At 45.5% G+C, this 19,566-nt stretch overlaps 1 protein-coding gene across 2 annotated transcripts in view; it reads right to left on the reverse strand.

The window, feature by feature from the left end:
• The window catches only part of pdzd2 (PDZ domain containing 2), a 90,354-nt gene that overhangs the window by 52,930 nt on the left and 17,858 nt on the right, over positions 1-19,566 (reverse strand). The window contains exons 2-4 of one of the 2 annotated variants that reach the window (XM_080892910.1): positions 9,660-9,750; positions 8,063-8,371; positions 6,069-6,544 (exon numbers count right to left, since the gene is read on the reverse strand). In XM_080892910.1, coding sequence (XP_080749036.1) covers positions 6,069-6,544; positions 8,063-8,185 — 599 coding nt within the window. In that variant the 5' untranslated portion in view covers positions 8,186-8,371; positions 9,660-9,750. The remainder of the gene's footprint in view (positions 1-6,068; positions 6,545-8,062; positions 8,372-9,659; positions 9,751-19,566) is intronic. The other variant, XM_080892911.1, reaches the window with a different exon arrangement.

The following is a 19,566-nucleotide window of genomic DNA, read 5'->3' on the forward strand; positions in this document are numbered from 1 at the left end:
GTAGGTATTGTTATCACTGAGGAGAGTAGTGATCTTTGTATGGTAATCTGTAGTGTTTAGGACCACGGTGCATCTTCCCTCATCAGCTGGTAAAATAATGATGTTGTGGTCTTTGCTCAGGGAGGCGACGGCCTTCTTTTCCTGTATTGTGAGGTTGGACGGAGGGACTTTGGCACTGGAGAGCGTGGCTGAGACTTTCATCCTGATTTGCTCTGCTTCTGTCTGTGATAATGTATTAATCCGTATGGCGGTTTCTGTGGCTGTGATGAGGTCCACTATGGGCAACTGTTGTGGAGAAATGGCAAAATTGAGTCCTTTGGCTAATACTCTCTTTTCAGGTTCAGTGAGATTCCTGTCTGAAAAGTTCTTTACCCATTTCTCCTGACTGTCTTCAGGTGTGTTTTCTTCTCTGAGTTGTGTAGGTTCAGACTGAGGAGTGTGTGTTTTTGAAAGCAAGGTGTGGAATTTCCTGCGTTGTCTTTCTTTTCCTTTAGAGTGTTGGGCCCGCTGAGCCTTGTCCACAAACTTGTAAACCTCTTCTAAGATTGGAGAGGGTAGAAGGATTTCCAGTTCCTGCAGGGTCTGGCTGATCTTGATCTGGAGGGCATCTATGGTGAAATGGACCTGTCTTATCCTTTCACTTAAAAGGTGATTTTGTGCTCTCTGTAGAATCAAGTCTGCTCTGTATCCCCTGACAGTGGATCCAAGGCGTAGGCTCTTAGGAACAACTCTGCTTTGTGTTGTTCACATTTTGGACAGAGAGGACAGATGGTTTGAAAGAGGAGTGAAAGAAGCATCTATGTCCACTGTGAGCGACCATCTTTGAACAGAGGCGGGGGTTTACGACACCAACTGTCTGCCATCTATAATCCAGTTTTGAGATCCCTCCCAGACGCCTTAACGCCCACTCACATCCTGGGCCATCTGACCTCAGGAATTCGCATGATAAGGTGGGGCCAGGTTTCACAATGAACACACCCGAAACTCTGGCGGATTGGGACCCACGCCCAGTTTCCCACCTTGGCTCAGGCGATTAGAGGATCATCAGGGGGTCCTTTTGTCCCTCTGTGGGGGGAAACTCCCACTAGGTTTATATCTGGGACTCTCCACCATTTGACATTAGAACTGAAGAAGCTTCTCGGATGAGAGGTGAAACGCCTTCAAGCAACTTAAAGAAGTCCAGACGCTTTTCTTTGCAAGCTCCTTTGACTACGATGACCTGGATGACTGAGAACCTTCACAGACATACCAGACATTTCTGTCCGCTGTACTTTCCAGACACAGATTGAAGCACTTTGTGCCAAAACACAGTGACAGACAGCTTTTAGAGGGTTTATATATTTCTACAGGCTGGGCCATTTATATGGATACAGCGTAATAACATGGGAATGGTTGGTGATATTAAAGTCCTGTTTGTGGCACATTAGTATATGTGAGGGGGCAAACTCCTCAAGATGGGTGGTGACCATGGTGGCCATTTAGAAGTCGGCCATCTTGGATACAACTTTTGTTTTTTCAATAGGAAGAGGGTCATGTGACACATCAAACTTATTGGTAATGTCACAAGAAAAACAATGTGTGCTTGGTTTCTGAAATTACGGATACTGGATGGCTGTGCTGGCATTTCTCCTGCGGTGTTGCTATCAGTGTGTGAAGAGTGGGAGAAGAGGGTTGCATTGACAATCCAACACAATGGGCAGCACATTGAACACATTTTATAAGTGGTCAGAAACTTGTAAATAACTCATGAAAGAATAAAGTTACGTTGAAACCAAGCACACCATTGTTTTTCTTGTGACATTACCAATAAGTGTGATGTGTCACATGGCCCTCTTCCTATTGAAAAAACAAAAGTTGTATCCAAGATGGCCGACTTCTAAATGGCCACCATGGTCACCACCCATCTTGAGGAGTTTGCCCCCTCACATATACAGTGGGGCAAAAAAGTATTTAGTCAGCCACCGATTGTGCAAGTTCCCCCACTTAAAATGATGACAGAGGTCAGTAATTTGCACCAGAGGTACACTTCAACTGTGAGAGACAGAATGTGAAAAAAAAATCCATGAATCCACATGGTAGGATTTGTAAAGAATTTATTCGTAAATCAGGGTGGAAAATAAGTATTTGGTCAATAACAAAAATACAACTCAATACTTTGTAACATAACCTTTGTTGGCAATAACAGAGGTCAAACGTTTACTATAGGTCTTTACCAGGTTTGCACACACAGTAGCTGGTATTTTGGCCCATTCCTCCATGCAGATCTTCTCGAGAGCAGTGATGTTTTGGGGCTGTCGCCGAGCAACACGGACTTTCAACTCCTGCCACAGATTTTCTATGGGGTTGAGGTCTGGAGACTGGCTAGGCCACTCCAGGACTTTCAAATGCTTCTTACGGAGCCACTCCTTTGTTGCCCGGGCGGTGTGTTTTGGATCATTGTCATGTTGGAAGACCCAGCCTCGTTTCATCTTCAAAGTTCTCACTGATGGAAGGAGGTTTTGGCTCAAAATCTCACGATACATGGCCCCATTCATTCTGTCCTTAACACGGATCAGTCGTCCTGTCCCCTTGGCAGAAAAACAGCCCCATAGCATGATGTTTCCACCCCCATGCTTCACAGTAGGTATGGTGTTCTTGGGATGCAACTCAGTATTCTTCTTCCTCCAAACACGACGAGTTGAGTTTATACCAAAAAGTTCTACTTTGGTGTCATCTGACCACATGACATTCTCCCAATCCTCTGCTGTATCATCCATGTGCTCTCTGGCAAACTTCAGACGGGCCTGGACATGCACTGGCTTCAGCAGCGGAACACGTCTGGCACTGCGGGATGTGATTCCCTGCCGTTGTAGTGTGTTACTGATGGTGACCTTTGTTACTTTGGTCCCAGCTCTCTGCAGGTCATTCACCAGGTCCCCCCGTGTGGTTCTGGGATCTTTGCTCACCGTTCTCATGATCATTTTGACCCCACGGGATGAGATCTTGCGTGGAGCCCCAGATCGAGGGAGATTATCAGTGGTCTTGTATGTTTTCCATTTTCTGATGATTCCTCCCACAGTTGATTTTTTCACACCAAGCTGCTTGCCTATTGTAGATTCACTCTTCCCAGTCTGGTGCAGGTCTACAATACTTTTCCTGGTGTCCTTCGAAAGCTCTTTGGTCTTGGCGGCGTTTGGAGTCTGACTGTTTGAGGCTGTGGACAGGTGTCTTTTATACAGATGATGAGTTCAAACAGGTGCCATTCATACAGGTAACGAGTGGGGGACAGAAAAGCTTCTTACAGAAGACGTTACAGGTCTGTGAGAGCCAGAGATTTTCCTTGTTTGAGGTGACCAAATACTTATTTTCCACCCTGATTTACCAATAAATCCTTTACAAACCCTACCATGTGAATTCATGGATTTTTTTTCCACATTCTGTCTCTCACAGTTGAAGTGTACCTCTGGTGCAAATTACTGACCTCTGTCATCATTTTAAGTGGGGGAACTTGCACAATCGGTGGCTGACTAAATACTTTTTTGCCCCACTGTACTAATGTGCCACAAACAGGACTTTAATATCACCAACCACCCCCATGTTATTACGCTGTATCCATATAAATGGCCCAGCCTGTATGTATGTGTATGTATGTGTGTGTATATATATATATATATATATATATATATATATATAGGCAGGAGAATAAACCAGCTGTTCTCCACAGAACCAGCAGGAGAATAAACCAGCTGTTCTCCACAGAACCAGCAAAGGTGTACTCTCAGTGGCAAGCTGTGCACTGCCTGGATTGATTACAAGAAGGCCTATGACTCAATGCCCCACAGCTGGATACTGGAATGCCTAGAATTGTACAAGATCAATGGGACCCTAAGAGCCTTCATCAGGAACTCAATGGGGATGTGGCGTACAACACTAGAGGCCAACTCCAAGCCCATAGCACAAGTCACCATCAAGTGCAGGATCTACCAAGGAGATGCTCTGTCCCCACTGCTGTTCTGCATAGGCCTGAACCCCCTCAGTGAGATCATTAACAAGACTGGCTACGGAACGGAGCAGTTGTCAGCCACCTCCTGTACATGGATGACATCAAGCTGTATGCCAAGAGTGAACGAGACATCGATTCACTGATCCACACTACCAGGCTATACAGCAATGACATTGGAATGTCGTTCGGACTGGAGAAGTGTAGCCGGATGGTAACAAAGAGAGGGAAGGTAGTCAGAACTGAGGGGATTGAACTACCAGAAGGCAACATTGCAGACATAGAGGACAGTTACAAGTACTTGGGGATCCCGCAGGCGAATGGGAACCATGAAGAGGCCGCTAGAAAGGCTGCAACCACCAAGTACCTGCAGAGGGTCAGGCAAGTCCTGAGGAGTCAGCTGAATGGTAAGAACAAGATCCGGGCCATCAACACGTACGCCCTACCCGTGATCAGGTACCCTGCTGGGGTAATAGGCTGGCCAAAGGAGGAGATAGAAGCCACTGACATAAAGACAAGAAAGCTCCTTACCATGCATGGAGGGTTTCACCCCAAGTCCAGCACCCTGAGGCTGTACGCTAAGCGGAAGGAAGGGGGCCGGGGACTGGTGAGTGTCAGCACCACAGTCCAGGATGAGACAACGAACATCCAAGAATACATTGGGAAGATGGCCCCAACTGACCGAGTGCTCAGTGAATACCTCAGGCAGCAGAAACCCAAGAAAGAGGAGGGAGACGAGGAACCATCATGGAAGGACAGGCCCCTGCACGGTATGTACCACCGGCAGATAGAGGAGGTGGCTGATATCCAGAAATCCTACCAGTGGCTGGACAAAGCTGGACTGAAAGACAGCACAGAGGCACTAATCATGGCAGCACAGGAACAAGCTCTGAGCACAAGATCCATAGAGGCTGGGGTCTATCACACCAGGCAAGACCCCAGGTGCAGGCTGTGTAAAGATGCCCCAGAGACAATCCAGCACATAACAGCAGGGTGCAAGATGCTAGCAGGCAAGGCATACATGGAACGCCATAACCAAGTGGCCGGCATAGTGTACAGAAACATCTGTGCCGAGTATAACCTGGAAGTCCCGAGGTCAAAATGGGAGACGCCCCCAAGGGTGGTGGAGAATGACCGAGCTAAGATCCTGTGGGACTTCCAGATACAGACGGACAAAATGGTGGTGGCTAACCAACCGGACATAGTGGTGGTAGACAAACAGAAGAAGACGGCCGTAGTGATCGATGTAGCGGTTCCGAATGACAGCAATATCAGGAAGAAGGAACACGAGAAGCTGGAGAAATACCAAGGGCTCAGAGAAGAGCTCGAGAGGATGTGGAGGGTGAAGGTAACGGTGGTCCCCGTGGTAATCGGAGCACTAGGTGCGGTGACTCCCAAGCTAGGCGAGTGGCTCCAGCAGATCCCGGGAATAACATCGGAGATCTCTGTCCAGAAGAGCGCAGTCCTGGGAACAGCTAAGATACTGCGCAGGACCCTCAAGCTCCCAGGCCTCTGGTAGAGGACCCGAGCTTGAAGGATAAACCGCCCGCAGGGGCGTGCTGGGTGTTTTTTTTAATATATATATATATATATATATATATATATATATATATATATATGTGCTCACACTCTCTTCATCACTGTAGAGCACTTGGGTATAGAGAGGACTTCAAGCTGCCCCAGTCCAAATCATGAGCCTTGTGCCACTGTGCTTGGAGCTCTGATCACTCTGTTGGGTCAGACTGTGGCATTGCAGCAAACTGTCAAAACGTCTGCTCTGACAGAGCTGCTCACACTTGTTAATGATCATAATCCAATTTTATGTTTTATGTGTTTTATTTATTTATTTTGCTGTTTTCTGTTATTCTATTGTTTTAACTTACTTTCTGTACAGCACTTTGTTCCTGTGCTGGGTATTTTAAAGTGCTTTATAAATAAAATTGGATAGGATTGGAATGATCATAATGATGAATGATGGTTATCAATGCCTGGCTGCTGCCTGTGTCTTCAGTGTATTTGCTGTGGAGGTAATGAGTGTTATTTACTTTTCACAGATCTTCACTCATATATCAGGTTTTATTAATCTTACCTGGCTCCACTGACATCTACTCCCACCATTAGCTGCCCATTCAGTGACAGCAGTTCATCTCTCAGTTTGATCCCACCACAACGAGCTGCTGGGCTCCTCTTCCTCACCTCCGTCACCCAGATGCAGCCCACATCCATGATGGGGCTCTGATCCCTCCTGCTCCTCGGGCCTCCCTTCTTTCTTCCCTTTGGGTCTCCAAAAATAGGGATGTTTCCAAAGCTAAGGCCGAAGTCCGCAGCATCCCCCTCATCCTTACTGAGGGAAACCGTATGAAGCTCAACATCTAACGCCTCACTGTATGAGGCCCGGCTGGCTGATGGAGCTGTGTCCCCCTCCATGAAGTTGAAATGAATGTACTCCACCAACTTCTGAATAGCAGCCAGACAGAGGGACGTGTCCTCCACATGTCCTCCGCCACTAACAGTGCTGCACACACTCTCCCCATCCCCGTTCTGGTAGGAGTCAGGATCCAGCCGCTGCAGAGAGAAGAAGAGTCACCAATCAGGAAACAGACGTTAGTTTTCAACAAATACACATTAATTCTGTTCCTCACAGGCCACTTTTAATTTTTCCTTCTTTCTTTTTTAATCTTGTCCTGTCAGCAGCTTCAGAACTGTGATGTGAATGCACGGAGCACGCTTTGCTCCTGCAAGAACAGCTATACAGTATCTCGATCAGGGGTGTCAAACTCGCGGCCCCCGGGCCACTTGCGGCCCGTACACTGATGTGGAGAAACATAATGCAGTTTGTCTTTGAAGTGACTGTTTGTTAGGGAGGAAAATCAAAAGCACAACATGACTGACTATGAAGACGACACGAGCAGAGAGCACAAACCTGCTGAGGCTGTCGGTGACAGTCGCACACTGTGTGCACTTATTTATTCTGTTCTATACAAACACAACGTGCGCGCACACAGAGGACCAGTGTGTTTGGAAGGCTTCAGCTAAGTTTGCAGTTTTGTCTGATACAAGATCTGAAATTTAAAAAACAAACGAAACATTTTAGGAAATATTTGTTTGTTTGTTTTGTCCTAGCTGAACACTAACGTGTGAGACGACAGCGCCAGCAGCGGCTCTCCGCTCGTTTCAGTTTGACCCCCTGATCTACTGGCTCCTCTTGTTTATGGGAATCCTTTATCTGTTTGTTTATTCATTTCTGTTGGTCTTATTTCAAATATTACATTGAATGTGCTAGCATGTGCTATCACCAACAGCTTCACTGTAACAGACAAAAACAAACAGCAGCTGGGAGAGACACACGACTCAACAGTCCTCTGATGGTGTGCACTGAAGTGGAGGGCATGCTCACGTAGGAGCACGTCATGAAGTCTCACTCCACCTTTTGGTAGAAAAAGACGTTGGTTTTGTTTTTATTACACCAAATGAAAGCAGATGTTGCTTCTAGAAGCAACCGTACGGAGCCGTGCGTCCTCCTGGGATCAAACCAGGGATCTTTCACTTGGTAGGTGAAACTACAAAACCATCAAACTTTGTTCAGTAAAAATGGAAAAAACGACGCTTGTGCAGCCAGAACAAAGCGCACAATGTTGAGTTGTCTGGGCATTAATGAGGTTGTGGTGGGAAATGTGTCATCGTTAGTCTTGTTTGTTTGTAATGTAGACACACTGTTGTTTTTCTGTCAGTGCGACTGTTGCTGTGATTCGGTGCTGTATAAATCAAACTGAATTCATCTGAATGACATTTTAATAATTAAATGAATTGTGCATGTTTTACTCCCCGTGAGTATTTGTCTCCGAGCTCTCTGATTGCTCTGCCCAGCCCAGGGTCACCACAGAGCAGTGAACGACTTTTCTGTGTATCGTTGTCTTTCCCTCATCTGCTGTCAGGCCATGTCTTTAACAGGTTTGCATCCTGCCTGTCTGACTTCTTGGTGTGATGCATGTCCTCCCACTCAGAGGTTGGGATTTAAGGTGGAATCAGGTAACATCAATGAGAGCATGCAGCATTATCTTATGTGGAGAGACTGGTCAGTACCGTGTAACCAGAGGAGCTGTCCTGACTTAGATCATCATCCTGCTGTGACCTCGTGCTGTGAGCCCCACGCCAATCCTCCAGCAGTGACAGAATGCTTATGGCGTTGTCCTGAGTGATAGGCATCCTGGCATCTCCCCTTGTCCTTCACCAGGCGCCACTCTGATGCTTCCAATGATCAGTGTAGGAGCAGGAACCAGTCTGGGACGGCTGCCCCGAACCCATCTCTCAGAGAGAGCAGTGCAGAGACAGTGTGGCAGAGATGTGAACCAGGGTGGATGTCATCACTGACAGGACACGTCTGGTGTGGGTCTGCAGCACGAGACAGAAACAGTGTGATACAGACTTTAATACACACACAGATAATGTTTGTTTTTCCTGAGTCATCGAGCTCGTCAGTCATTCCTGCCGCACACGTCTGTGCTCTCTGATGCTTCACATGGTAACAGTGCACCAAACAGAGCCTGGAGGGTAAAGAGCTCAGAGTTTTACGATGTACAGCACCAACCAATCAAAAAGCACTGTGCACGATCAGTTCCAAAGTACATATAAAATAAATAGCTCAACGTAATGCTAGCCTACTGCTGTTCAGGCTTCAGTGCAGCTATGCCATGTTGGTGGCTGTTATAGAACCGTTTATATTGAGCAGCTAAACAGGAAGAGGTCTGCTCCACGTCATCACAACTGAAACGTAACAAAACAAAAGAGCCGCGCTGCAGAGGAACAGTTACTAGGACTAACTAGCACTACACGCTGAAAACAACCTGGTTTTTGTGACTGCGACACAGGAACCTGCTGACTTCATCGTCTCACAGAAAGAGTTTGTAGAATAAAGAGCAGCGATACGACAGGCTGTGTGTATTTATAGTTCGGATTGAAACTGTGCAGAGAATTCAGATTTTCACCGTGTTATGTGGGACATTCAAATCTTATGACTGAAGACTGAGTCTTGATGCTGTTAGCGAAGCAGTCAGATGCAGGATATGCACGAGATCAACAGCAATGAAATGATTGTGATATTTCACACACAGTGACCTGGGTGATCAAACTGACTTCAGCTCAGCCAGCAGGATCTTCAGGGGCCCGTTCACAACAAGCTGCTCCCGAGGACTCTGGGCTGACACTGCATGTGCACACTTAAAGCTAAGTGTAGCCACATTTGTGGCAGATATAGACAAAAACGCAGGCTACCATGAGACCACGCTGTAATGACTATGTAGAGCCTGGGCTTCAAATAAACTGCTGGGCTTTGTGGCACCATCTGCGTCTGCTATTCCTGTACACACAAACAGTGCCTGCCCTGTCCTGGCCTGAGCTGAACCGTGGGCTGGAACAACTACTTTAAACGTCCCGGGGTGAGGGTATAGTACAGGGTGTATGCTCTGAGGAGACAAACTGCAGTTACAGTCTTGGACTCCTCACTGACTGACAGAAAGCCAAAAACCATACAGGATGGGTTTCATTTGCTTTTGCACTTCAACAAACAGATGACATTTTCACTTGTTCAATAAAGGACAAAGATAAGTGATGGAGTTTAAGACTCAGTTAACAAATGACAAACAAATGCATTAGTTCCTTTGTCAGATCATCACAGACTTACCAGCTCTGCTTCCAGCAAGTGCAGAAACGTAGCAGCTCCTGGGCATTCACAGGATCCTTCAGTGCATCCAGTGTATGTGAGCACAGGAAGCCTGAAAACAAACGCAGCTGTATCTATTTGTGCTGACATCACATCTGCATTTGTCTACAATAAGCCCGTGTGATAGGCTACGAAGGGTTTGTAATCTCCAGACTGAAGTTTGAGAAGAGAACAGGATCATCTGCTGACACACTTCAGCTCAATAACAACAGCATTAACATGACATTTCCAGTAATGACCTAAATCCTCCTAAATGGAGCACTCCCCCCCCCATAATCTCTGGCTCAGTGCTCCACACACGTAGCAGGACGATGCTGCCCATCTACAGGACTGCTGGCTCAGCACCCACAGTCAAACTGGTGAAGCTGACTCCACATCAGGCCTGTTGCACACATGTCAGTGATCATTAGACGTGATAAAGGAAGCAGCTGGTGATGATGACCTCATAGAAGGAGCCTCAGCTCTGCATGAAGCACACTCAGAGCTGTGGGAACATTCAGCTCACAGAAACATCTCTGTGGGCGTGGAGGTGTGTGCTGATGACAGCGGTTACTCGTTGTGTACTTGGGAAAGTCGCACGTTGTTCTCACTGCACTGTTTGTTTCATTAATCCTTAGAGGCATCGGTCAGCCATCTTGGTAATGCCAATGGGCATCTATATATCAGCTTAGCAGGCCCATCCCATCTAATGAATGAGAAAGAGCCATGACAGTAATGTCACTGGTACATAAATGATAAGAGCTGCTTATAAAGTTAAAACTATGTCTCTCCCAGACGCTTCAGTTCTACTCTCCATCAGCTGGGAGCTCTACCAGTGTGAGTGTCACACAGCTGAAGACTCTTTGGTACCTGGTCTGGTTCTTATATAACACTTTTCTACTCTCTCACAGCACTTTGTACAGCTAGCACACACTCTCACACTATGATGGCTGCATCAGGAGCAGCTTGGGCTTAGTACCTGTGGCGTACCCAGGGATCAAACCACCAGCCTTCCTGATTGCAGATGACCTCCTCTGCCTCCCGAGCCACCCTGCTGGGTTACACAAAGCTGCACTTCTGTCGTTGCAGTATTTTCCTACAGATTTCTGTTCAGTTTATTCCTCTTTCATTTCTTAGCTAACCTACAACAAATATCTACTGTGGAATATTTTTAATTTCTAGAGGTTTGTGCATCGTCACAGTTCTATGACTGTGGGTGCTGTGATACGACCACAGTCTCATATCCTGATATATGATATTTCTCCTCCCGATAACCACATAGATCACTAAATAGTGCATCTTCTGTCAGTTCTGTGAATCTCAGCAGCTCGACCTGTGTGAATGTTTCAGCTGGGAGTCAATGCATGACACTGTAACGGCCGCCATTTTCTTTGTATTTCTTACACGGCGTGCTGCGGGGAAAAGCCTGTTCTAATGTTTGAGGTTTATTTGGAGCACCTGACGGCTCGTTTTGCCTCTCGTCTGTAAACTCTCTCCACGCTCTGTCACGTGACTCTTGCGTAGGTGGTAGAGGTTTGTCATGTTTGAGTGGGGGTGGGGCCACTTTGTGCAGGTTCAGGTCTGTGTCAGACGTTTCATAACCAAACCATGTCCATGCTACAGAGGCAGCCCCTCGTTTAGGAGTAAGGTCCTGGATGCGTTTGGAGCTAACTGGTTCTGCCTCGTCTTCACTGGTCATGCTGGGATCCTCTGTGCCTGCATCCACGTGTCGACCATCCAAACCATGAAAACATTGCTGTAAGCAGTTTATTTTGTGACACCACGAAAAAGTATAATTTGATCGTCATCTCACACGGCCCCAGGCAGAAACACTCCATACCTCACAATAGATACAGCATGAGGATATTCAGAGTAAGCTAGAAGCAGCTTGAAGTGACTGTTGTTGTGAACTGGTGCCATAGAAAGAAAACTGAACTGAAATCAAGTCTGGGATCATTCTTTGAATTTGACAGTTCTTTGCTAAGCTACAGGCGGTTACACTAAGACTTGGATGGATCAATAAGCTACTTTCTAATTAAACTGCTGAGAACATTTACAGAACAGCTGATATTACTCTTCATTTGAGTCTCCAGTGAGATACCCACAGTGGGGTTCAGAGGAGAAGTCTGAAATGTGCTCATTAATGGAGTCGAGCTGAGCTCAGTATTATTCAGACTGTTGGTTGAAGCATTCTTTCTGTCCATCTATAGTTTGGCAACAGGGATTAGTTGGTTCTGTGTTCCAGGCTGACCTACATGCTTCACCCACCCCCACAGCCCACTCTTCGTCCAGGCACCATATGGCCAAAGATTAGAAACAGCCTCATTTCAGTGGATCTAAAGTGCCACATTGTTACAGACTACAGGACAAACCCACAGTATCACTGTAATCTGGAGCACACGCAGCTATGACACTATGGCAGGTCTCTGACTGTCTTCCAGGATACCCATAATTCAGTGCTGCTCTGTGTGGTCTGCCAGTTCAGTTTCTTCATCGGGCACTTCACTCATATATTAAATAGTCTGTGCACACATGGACCCGAAGTTTGAATTAGATGAAAAACATAGTTTTTCTTCTGGATTTAACTTCTCTGTTGTTCTCCACTACTGTTATATTGTTGGAAGTGCCATATTAAAATAAACAGAGGCCAGAGGTCGCAGCGGCAGCAGTCCACACATCCTAGGCAACCTCCTGCACCTGGGAACCAAGGCGTTCCCAAACCAGCGGCGAGACATCATCTCTCATGCTCAGAACACCTCAGCTCAGAGGCACCAGGAGATGAACCACCTTAACTGGCTTCTTTAATGAGGAGCAGCTCTACTCTGAGCTCCTCCTGAAGTTCTTCAACCTACCTCTAAGGGAGACCCAGCAACAACAACAGTCACCTCAAGGTGATTTATACTGTAAGGTAGACCCTACAAAAACCCCAACAACCATATGGCCTCCTATGAGCAAGCCACCCACTACCCATTGGCCATACGTGATGGTAGGAACACAGCAAGTAAATTTACAGGTTCCCTCTGCACGTTCTTCAGTAGGCTGGTAGAACATCTGCATCACTGCAGGTGCTAACAAGACCCCAAGATACTTAAACTCCACTGAAGGCAGCGGCTTGTCCATGCACAGAATGGCCACAGCATAGATGAGGCCTCTGCTCCCCCCAAACCCAAGCAGCCACAGGAAACAATCACTGCATGTCGCTTATTCACAGACTAGTGAGGAGGAAGCAACACAACACAAGTGTCAACACTTCAGGGTGAGCCGAGGCCAAAATAATCAACACAACAAAGCTGAGCTCTGACGCCCACACACGGAGAAAAGAACCACGACACAGTCCCAGCTGCTTGTCCTATTCAAAGGCAGGAGAAAACGATTCATTGCGAGTGACGGCTGCTCACCCCTACCCACTCCACTTCCTCCACTGTGACACAGCACCTCAGCCGGCTTTATGGGAAGCGTGTGAACCTCTCAGCGCTCCAGGCAGGCTGGTCCTTCAGCCAATAGTCGATATATTCGTCCAATCGCCCAACCTTAGTGTAGCTTCCCCTGGGTATAACTAGTGTTATGGGGTCTGGTCATTAAAGTCGACTGTGTAAGACAGTCTATCAGCCTCTTCATGTAAACACTTCCTGGGTCTCGTTTCAGGAGCTTGTAAGTATTTTTCTCACTGCGCAGTGACAAAATGTTCTCATGACAGTCTTTCTGGTTTAAACTGTGCATCTACCCTTGTCTGCTGGAAGGATGATGATGTTGTTGTCATTATTAATTGATGTGAGTGCCTTCCTCTCCTCCATGCTGATGTTGGATGCTGGGGGCTTTGCATTGCTGAGACAGGCCCACGTTTGTCTCTGCGTCACAGCAACGTTCAGCCCTTTGGCGAGGATGTTTTTCTCTGCTTGGCTGAGCTGTCTGCCAGATGCATTTTTCACCCACTTGTCCACATCCTCGGTGTGGCATCCTTATCCTTTCTGCTCACTGAGGACACTCAATGAGTGTTTCAATGCACAACAAGTAGGTCAAACTTCCTTTGCTGCCTGGTCTTAGAGTTTTCATGCTGTGCACGACAAGCCCTCTCAGAGAATTCAAGCACCTTTTAAAGAGTAAGATAAGATAAGATAACCTTTATTAGTCCCACACGTGGGAAATTTGTTTTGTCACAGCAGGAAGTGGACAGTGCAAAAGTTATGAGGCAAAAATTAGAATACAATAAGAATAAATACAGTACACAACTGTACAGAATAGAATAAAATAAAATACTATATACAGTAGAATAAAATAAAATAAATATACAATAAGATAAAAATAGAATACAAATACAAATACTATATACAACTGAGTAAAAATACAACGATGACAGAAAGGAGCATAGTAAGCACACCCAGAGATGTAACCACATTAAGCCAGTATTAAAATCCCTTTATGAACTAACAGAAGGACTTTAAAGGCGTGTTGAACTGGGAACCAGTAGAGCATCTCAGTGATCTGGCCCCCTGGTACATCTCTGACTTGCTCACTGACTATAACCTGATTAGACTTCTTAGGTCAGCAGTTTGTGTGTGTGTGTTAACTTACACTGACATTCAGTTAGTTGTAGTTCCCTTTCTTATTTTTTAGCTTCAGCTCTGAAATAAAGCACACAGCACAGGACACAGTGTGTTTGGCTACACAGGGCCACTGGAACATGCGGGGATTACAGATATTTATTGTTTCAGGCCACGCTGAGCTGCTGTCAGCAGTTTATGTGAGCTGTGTGGGGCCCGAGCAGAGCAGGTTGCGTCTGTGTACAACTGCAGCTATATTAACCTCCTGTAATCATACAAAAAGCCTTCTATACACAACACTCCATTGTGACAAAATGCTTCAACTTGTTACAAAGTTATGAACATAAAAAAGTAAAACTATGACATGTATATAGTATATATGTAGTATAGTATGACACGGACGGGCAGGAGAAAGAAAAGGCATGTCTCTGTTTATGTCCAGAGCCCAGACTTGAAGCTAACTGAACATCCCTGAGAGACCTGACAATAACTGTGCACTGATGCTCTTCACCCACCCTGACGGAGGCTGAGAGGTTCTGCAAAGATAAATGGGAAAAACTGCTCAAAGATATGCGTGCCAAGCTCGTAGCATCATCCTCGAAAAGACTTAAAGCTGCAACTGCAGTCAAAGGTGTGAAGCCTCAGCTACACGTCATTTTTAAATATGATTTTTAATAAATGTGCAAGAATTTCAACAAACCTTCTTCACTTTGTGACTATGGGACTGTATCGAATATTCAAGTAAAAAGTTTAATTCCATTATGGAATAACTGTTAATGAGCTGCATGATATTGCCACATAATAAAACTGAAACATGTTTTTTCCGAGGGATGTTGCATCTTTGGCTTTCTAAGCAGCTGCTTATAGCCTGTGTATCTACATCAGTAATATGTCACATGAAAGGAAGTAAATGGCCTGTATTTGTATAGCACTCTTCACACTACATTCAGTCATCCACCCATTCACACACACACACTGGTGATGGCAGCTACAGTGTAGCCACAGCCACCCTGGGGCGCACTGACAGAGGCGAGGCTGCCGGACACTGGTGCCACCGGGCCCTCTGACCACCACCAGTAGGCAAACATGGGGTTAGTATCTTGCCCAAGATGCCAAGGATATCTGGCATGCAGCCAGGAGGCAGCCTGGGATCGAACCACCGACCTTCTGATTAGTGGCTGACCTGCTCTGCCACCTGCCACCCACATCCGTAAGTATCCATATTTCCTTACATATCAGCAGCTGCTGGTGTCTCGCCCTCCGTGGCAGGGCTGTGTCATATCACTGAGTCATTCACGTGCTTCGTATGACAAGAAGGGCAAACGGTGCAGGGAGAGCGACTGATATTGCAGGATGTCAGTGGGCGGTTTGAGCTCTTGTTAGCAGGATGGGACCACAGTCGAGGAGTCAGAGAATGTGAGCCATTCTGTGACACAACAACAGCGTTTTGACTGTGTCAGCACTACACAACAATGTGATTGGTCAGATGTTCATACACATCCAAAACATCGTACCATTGAACTTGATGTGAAAAAATAAATGCAGCAAATTCGTCCTGCGTAACGATTCATTCAGTGTGAACGGCTGCTTCACGATGAGTCAAAAGAAACACAAAAACATTCGCACAGATTTCACTGCTGATTATTAGAGATAGGTTGATCATATTTAAGATCGAAGCATTAATTAATGGCAGGACTTCTTTGAGCAGTTTTGTAGGAATGGGTCTAAAAGACACGTTGATGGTTTGGAGGAAGTAATTATTGAAGTTAACTCAGAAAGATCAATTGGAGAAAAAGAGTCTAACTTAACATCAATGGTACTAAGAGTAGCTGTAGATAATATTACATCTGTGGGATGATTATTGGTCATTTTTTTCTCTAAGGATAAAAATGTTATTTGTGAAGAAGTTCATGAAGTCATTACTAGTTAACGTTAAAGGGATGGTTGGCTCAACAGAGCTCTGACTGTTTGTCAGCCTGGCTACAGAGCTGAAGAGAAACCTGGGGTTGTTCTTATTTTCTTCAATCAGTGATGAATAGTGTTGGGTAAGTTACTTTAAAATAGTAACTTAGTTACATTACTAGTTACTTCTCTCAAAAGTAACTCAGTTACTTCAAGTTACTCGTTACTTTCAAAGTAACTAGTTACTAGGGAAAGTAACTTTGGTTTTACTCAGAATTCTCTTGTTAATGTGTTGCTCCCATAACTTTGCAGTCTTCTAGCTTGCTTACTTGCCACAGTGCACTGTGCCACCTACCAATAGAAAGAAAAAGATAATGTGCATATTTCCACGAGAGAAATCCCACGCCTGGACCGTCATTGACTGCTGCCGTGATTCTAGCCTACGTCACAGCGTCATGTGCGCCTTTTACATCCAACACAAAAACTGCAGTCGTGGTGCTTTCGATTGTACTCAGAACTCGGAAATTCTGCCTTCTGAATAGGAAGATGTAGGTAACACCAGACTGCAGATGAGCTGCATACAGGGCTGGACTGGGACAGAAAATTGTCCTGGGCATTTTGACTAGAGACCGGCCCACCATTATAGGAAAAATCATAAAGCCTTTGAATGAAAATAAACACTGTTGTGACAGTGATGTACACTGTTCTGATGGTATATATGCATCAATCTATCAATCGTTTGTTGTAAGATTCAGATAATTATTTTTTAAAAGCTAGACATTTTAAATGAGAATAAGAAAGAAAAGTATTTCTTTGTGCCCCCCTTTCCCTGTTAATGCCCTACATGCCCCCCTGGCAACACTTTGCTAGACCCGCCCCTGCACAGTTACCAGCTGTCAGCTGCTTAGAAAAGGATCCTGGTGTTATTTGTCTCTCAGAAACAGTTCATAACTTCAACTCATCCATGTCACCTAAAAGGTAAACCTGTTTCTCCATCACAGCTCTGATGATTCAGTAAGGACATCTCCTGGTTTCATCTTCATGTTTCCCTCTCACCAGATAACCAAACCATATCATGACCAGCAGCTTTACAGCTGTGGCTCCAGCAAACATCAGCTGATACTAGAAATTAATATTAAATAAATTCTAACAACAGCTGATCAAGCTGAAACGTGCTGCTGTTGTTTAGCGCGACACCCGCTGGTTTCCTCTTTCGGCGCAAAGTGAGCGATAAACAAACAAGAGAGCTGATCAGCTGATCATTGATCAGTTTCATGATTGAAGTAGAAACGGGAGAGGGAGGGGGAGAGAATGAGAGAAGAAGAGGCAGCTGTGCAGCGTAAACACAGAATAACTCCAGCTTTGTGTGTTTTCCATTGCAGCTGAATTACGGGACAAAATGTTCCTTTTCACCTCAATAAGAAACGCGTAATATTTTCTCTGAATACCAGACGGGACGGTTGGCAACTCTAATAACTTATGAACAAAATAAAGTTCAACATCATTAACTTCATAGCACCACCCAGCTGTATAGAAACTCCGTCATGCTAGCTAGCACACAGTACGGAAAAGGTCAGAATAACGAAAATAAACTCCACCTAAACTTGGTTCATATCTGACCCAGAGAGACTGCAGGTCATAACTTCTTACCTGAAGTTCAGTTCACACTTGGACCGGCGGCCGCCTCGGGTCCCTTTTCCTTCATCCACCTGCTGGCCTCCACCACTTGCTAATGTTACTGAATCTGTGGAAACTACGCGATGCCACCAAACGAAGTAACGAGTAACGACCCTATCTAAATCCCAGTAACGAGTAACGCGTTCCTGATTTTGGCATAATAACTAGTTACTGTGCTCGTTACCACAATAATAACGTAGTTACTGTAACGCGTTACTTAATAACGCGTTAGTCCGAACACTGGTGATGAATAGTAAGATGTTCTGGCTTTGCGGAGTGCTTTCTTATAAAGCAGCAAACTATTTCTCCAGGCTAAATGATGATCCTCTAAATTTGTGACACGCCATTTCCTCTCCAGATTACGAGTCATCTGCATTAGTGTACGTGTTTGAGAATTATACCACGGAGTCAGGTACTTCTGATTTGAGGCCTTAGTTTTCACAGGAGCTACAGTATCCAGAGTCGTACGCAGCCAAGATGTAATATTATAAACAATATAACTGAGAGAAAAGAGACTTGTGTTTTCTTACAGGGGGATTTATTCGTCCTTCAACATTTAAGTGAACCAGTAATGGTTCTTAGACTTGTACACTTGTTCGAACTTGCATTCTAACCTAGAGGCAACCAGGTTTCTGTTCCTCGAGTTTGGACTGGTGCAAACTTAACAACACACACAAGTCTCCATGTCAAACCTTTATACAATAATCACATGTGTAGCTGCATACACAAAGCTTTTATCTGCAGCAGTTATTCACTTGTTCATACTGGTTACTAATAGATCCCTTCCTGGCTCAAGATCAGTTAAGCAATGGGAATATTTCTTGCTTCCCATGTAGGGCTCTACGGTTGCACTGGCGCTCGAACGGCTGGTTGCACCGGTGTGACCTAGGATTTCTTTAGTCGCATGCCAAAATATTTTTTTATGTGAAGGTCACTTGGTGTTCACTCTCTCTGTGGTAGAGTATCACTTCCTGTTCCTGCTCAAACACAGTGGTGTTTCTGAGTAGCTTATCTGCTTAGCAATTTAATTAAAAACTTTTAAATACATTCTTTTTTCATAGTATAATCTTCACGTGCTTCATCCGAAGCACACTTTCTGAGTACTCACTACCTAATTTATAGCCAAAGTATTCACTCACTGTCTCTGTACTGTTTTGCTAGCTTAGCTTAGCTCGTAGCCGACTCGTTAGCACCATGGCTACTTCACCTGTCCCTCCTGCACTTTCTTGCTCATTGTGTCATGTTTAGTTACTCCTCGGCCTCCTTTAGCAGTAATGATATCTCTAACAAATGTAGCATATTTGCAGCTCTGGAAGCCAGGATTACTGAATTGTAGACTCGGCTTCGCACCCTTCATTCACCCGTAGCTAGCCAGGCCCCTGTAGCTGGTGCAGCCGAAGATAGCGTAGGCCCCGCTAGCTGTTCCCCGGCAGACCCCAAGCAGCTGGGGAAAGAGGGCGGCTGGGTGACGGTGAGGAGGAAGCATAGTCCTAAACAGAAGCCCCAGGTACACCACCAACCTGTTCATGTGTCTAACCGACACACCCGCCGGGGGTCAAACTCTGGTAATTGGTGATTCTGTTCTCAGACATGTGAAGCTAGAGACACCGGCAACCATAGTCAATTGTCTTCCAGGGGCCAGAGCAGGTGACATTGAAGGAAATTTAAAACTGCTGGCTAAGGGTAAACGTAAATTCAGTAAAATCATAATTCACGTCGGCAGTAATGACACCCGGTTACGCCAATCGGAGGTCACTAAAATCACTATT

The sequence above is a fragment of the Rhamphochromis sp. 'chilingali' genome, assembly GCF_963969265.1.
Source record: "Rhamphochromis sp. 'chilingali' genome assembly, chromosome: 10".
Classification (NCBI taxonomy): domain Eukaryota; kingdom Metazoa; phylum Chordata; class Actinopteri; order Cichliformes; family Cichlidae; genus Rhamphochromis; species Rhamphochromis sp. 'chilingali'.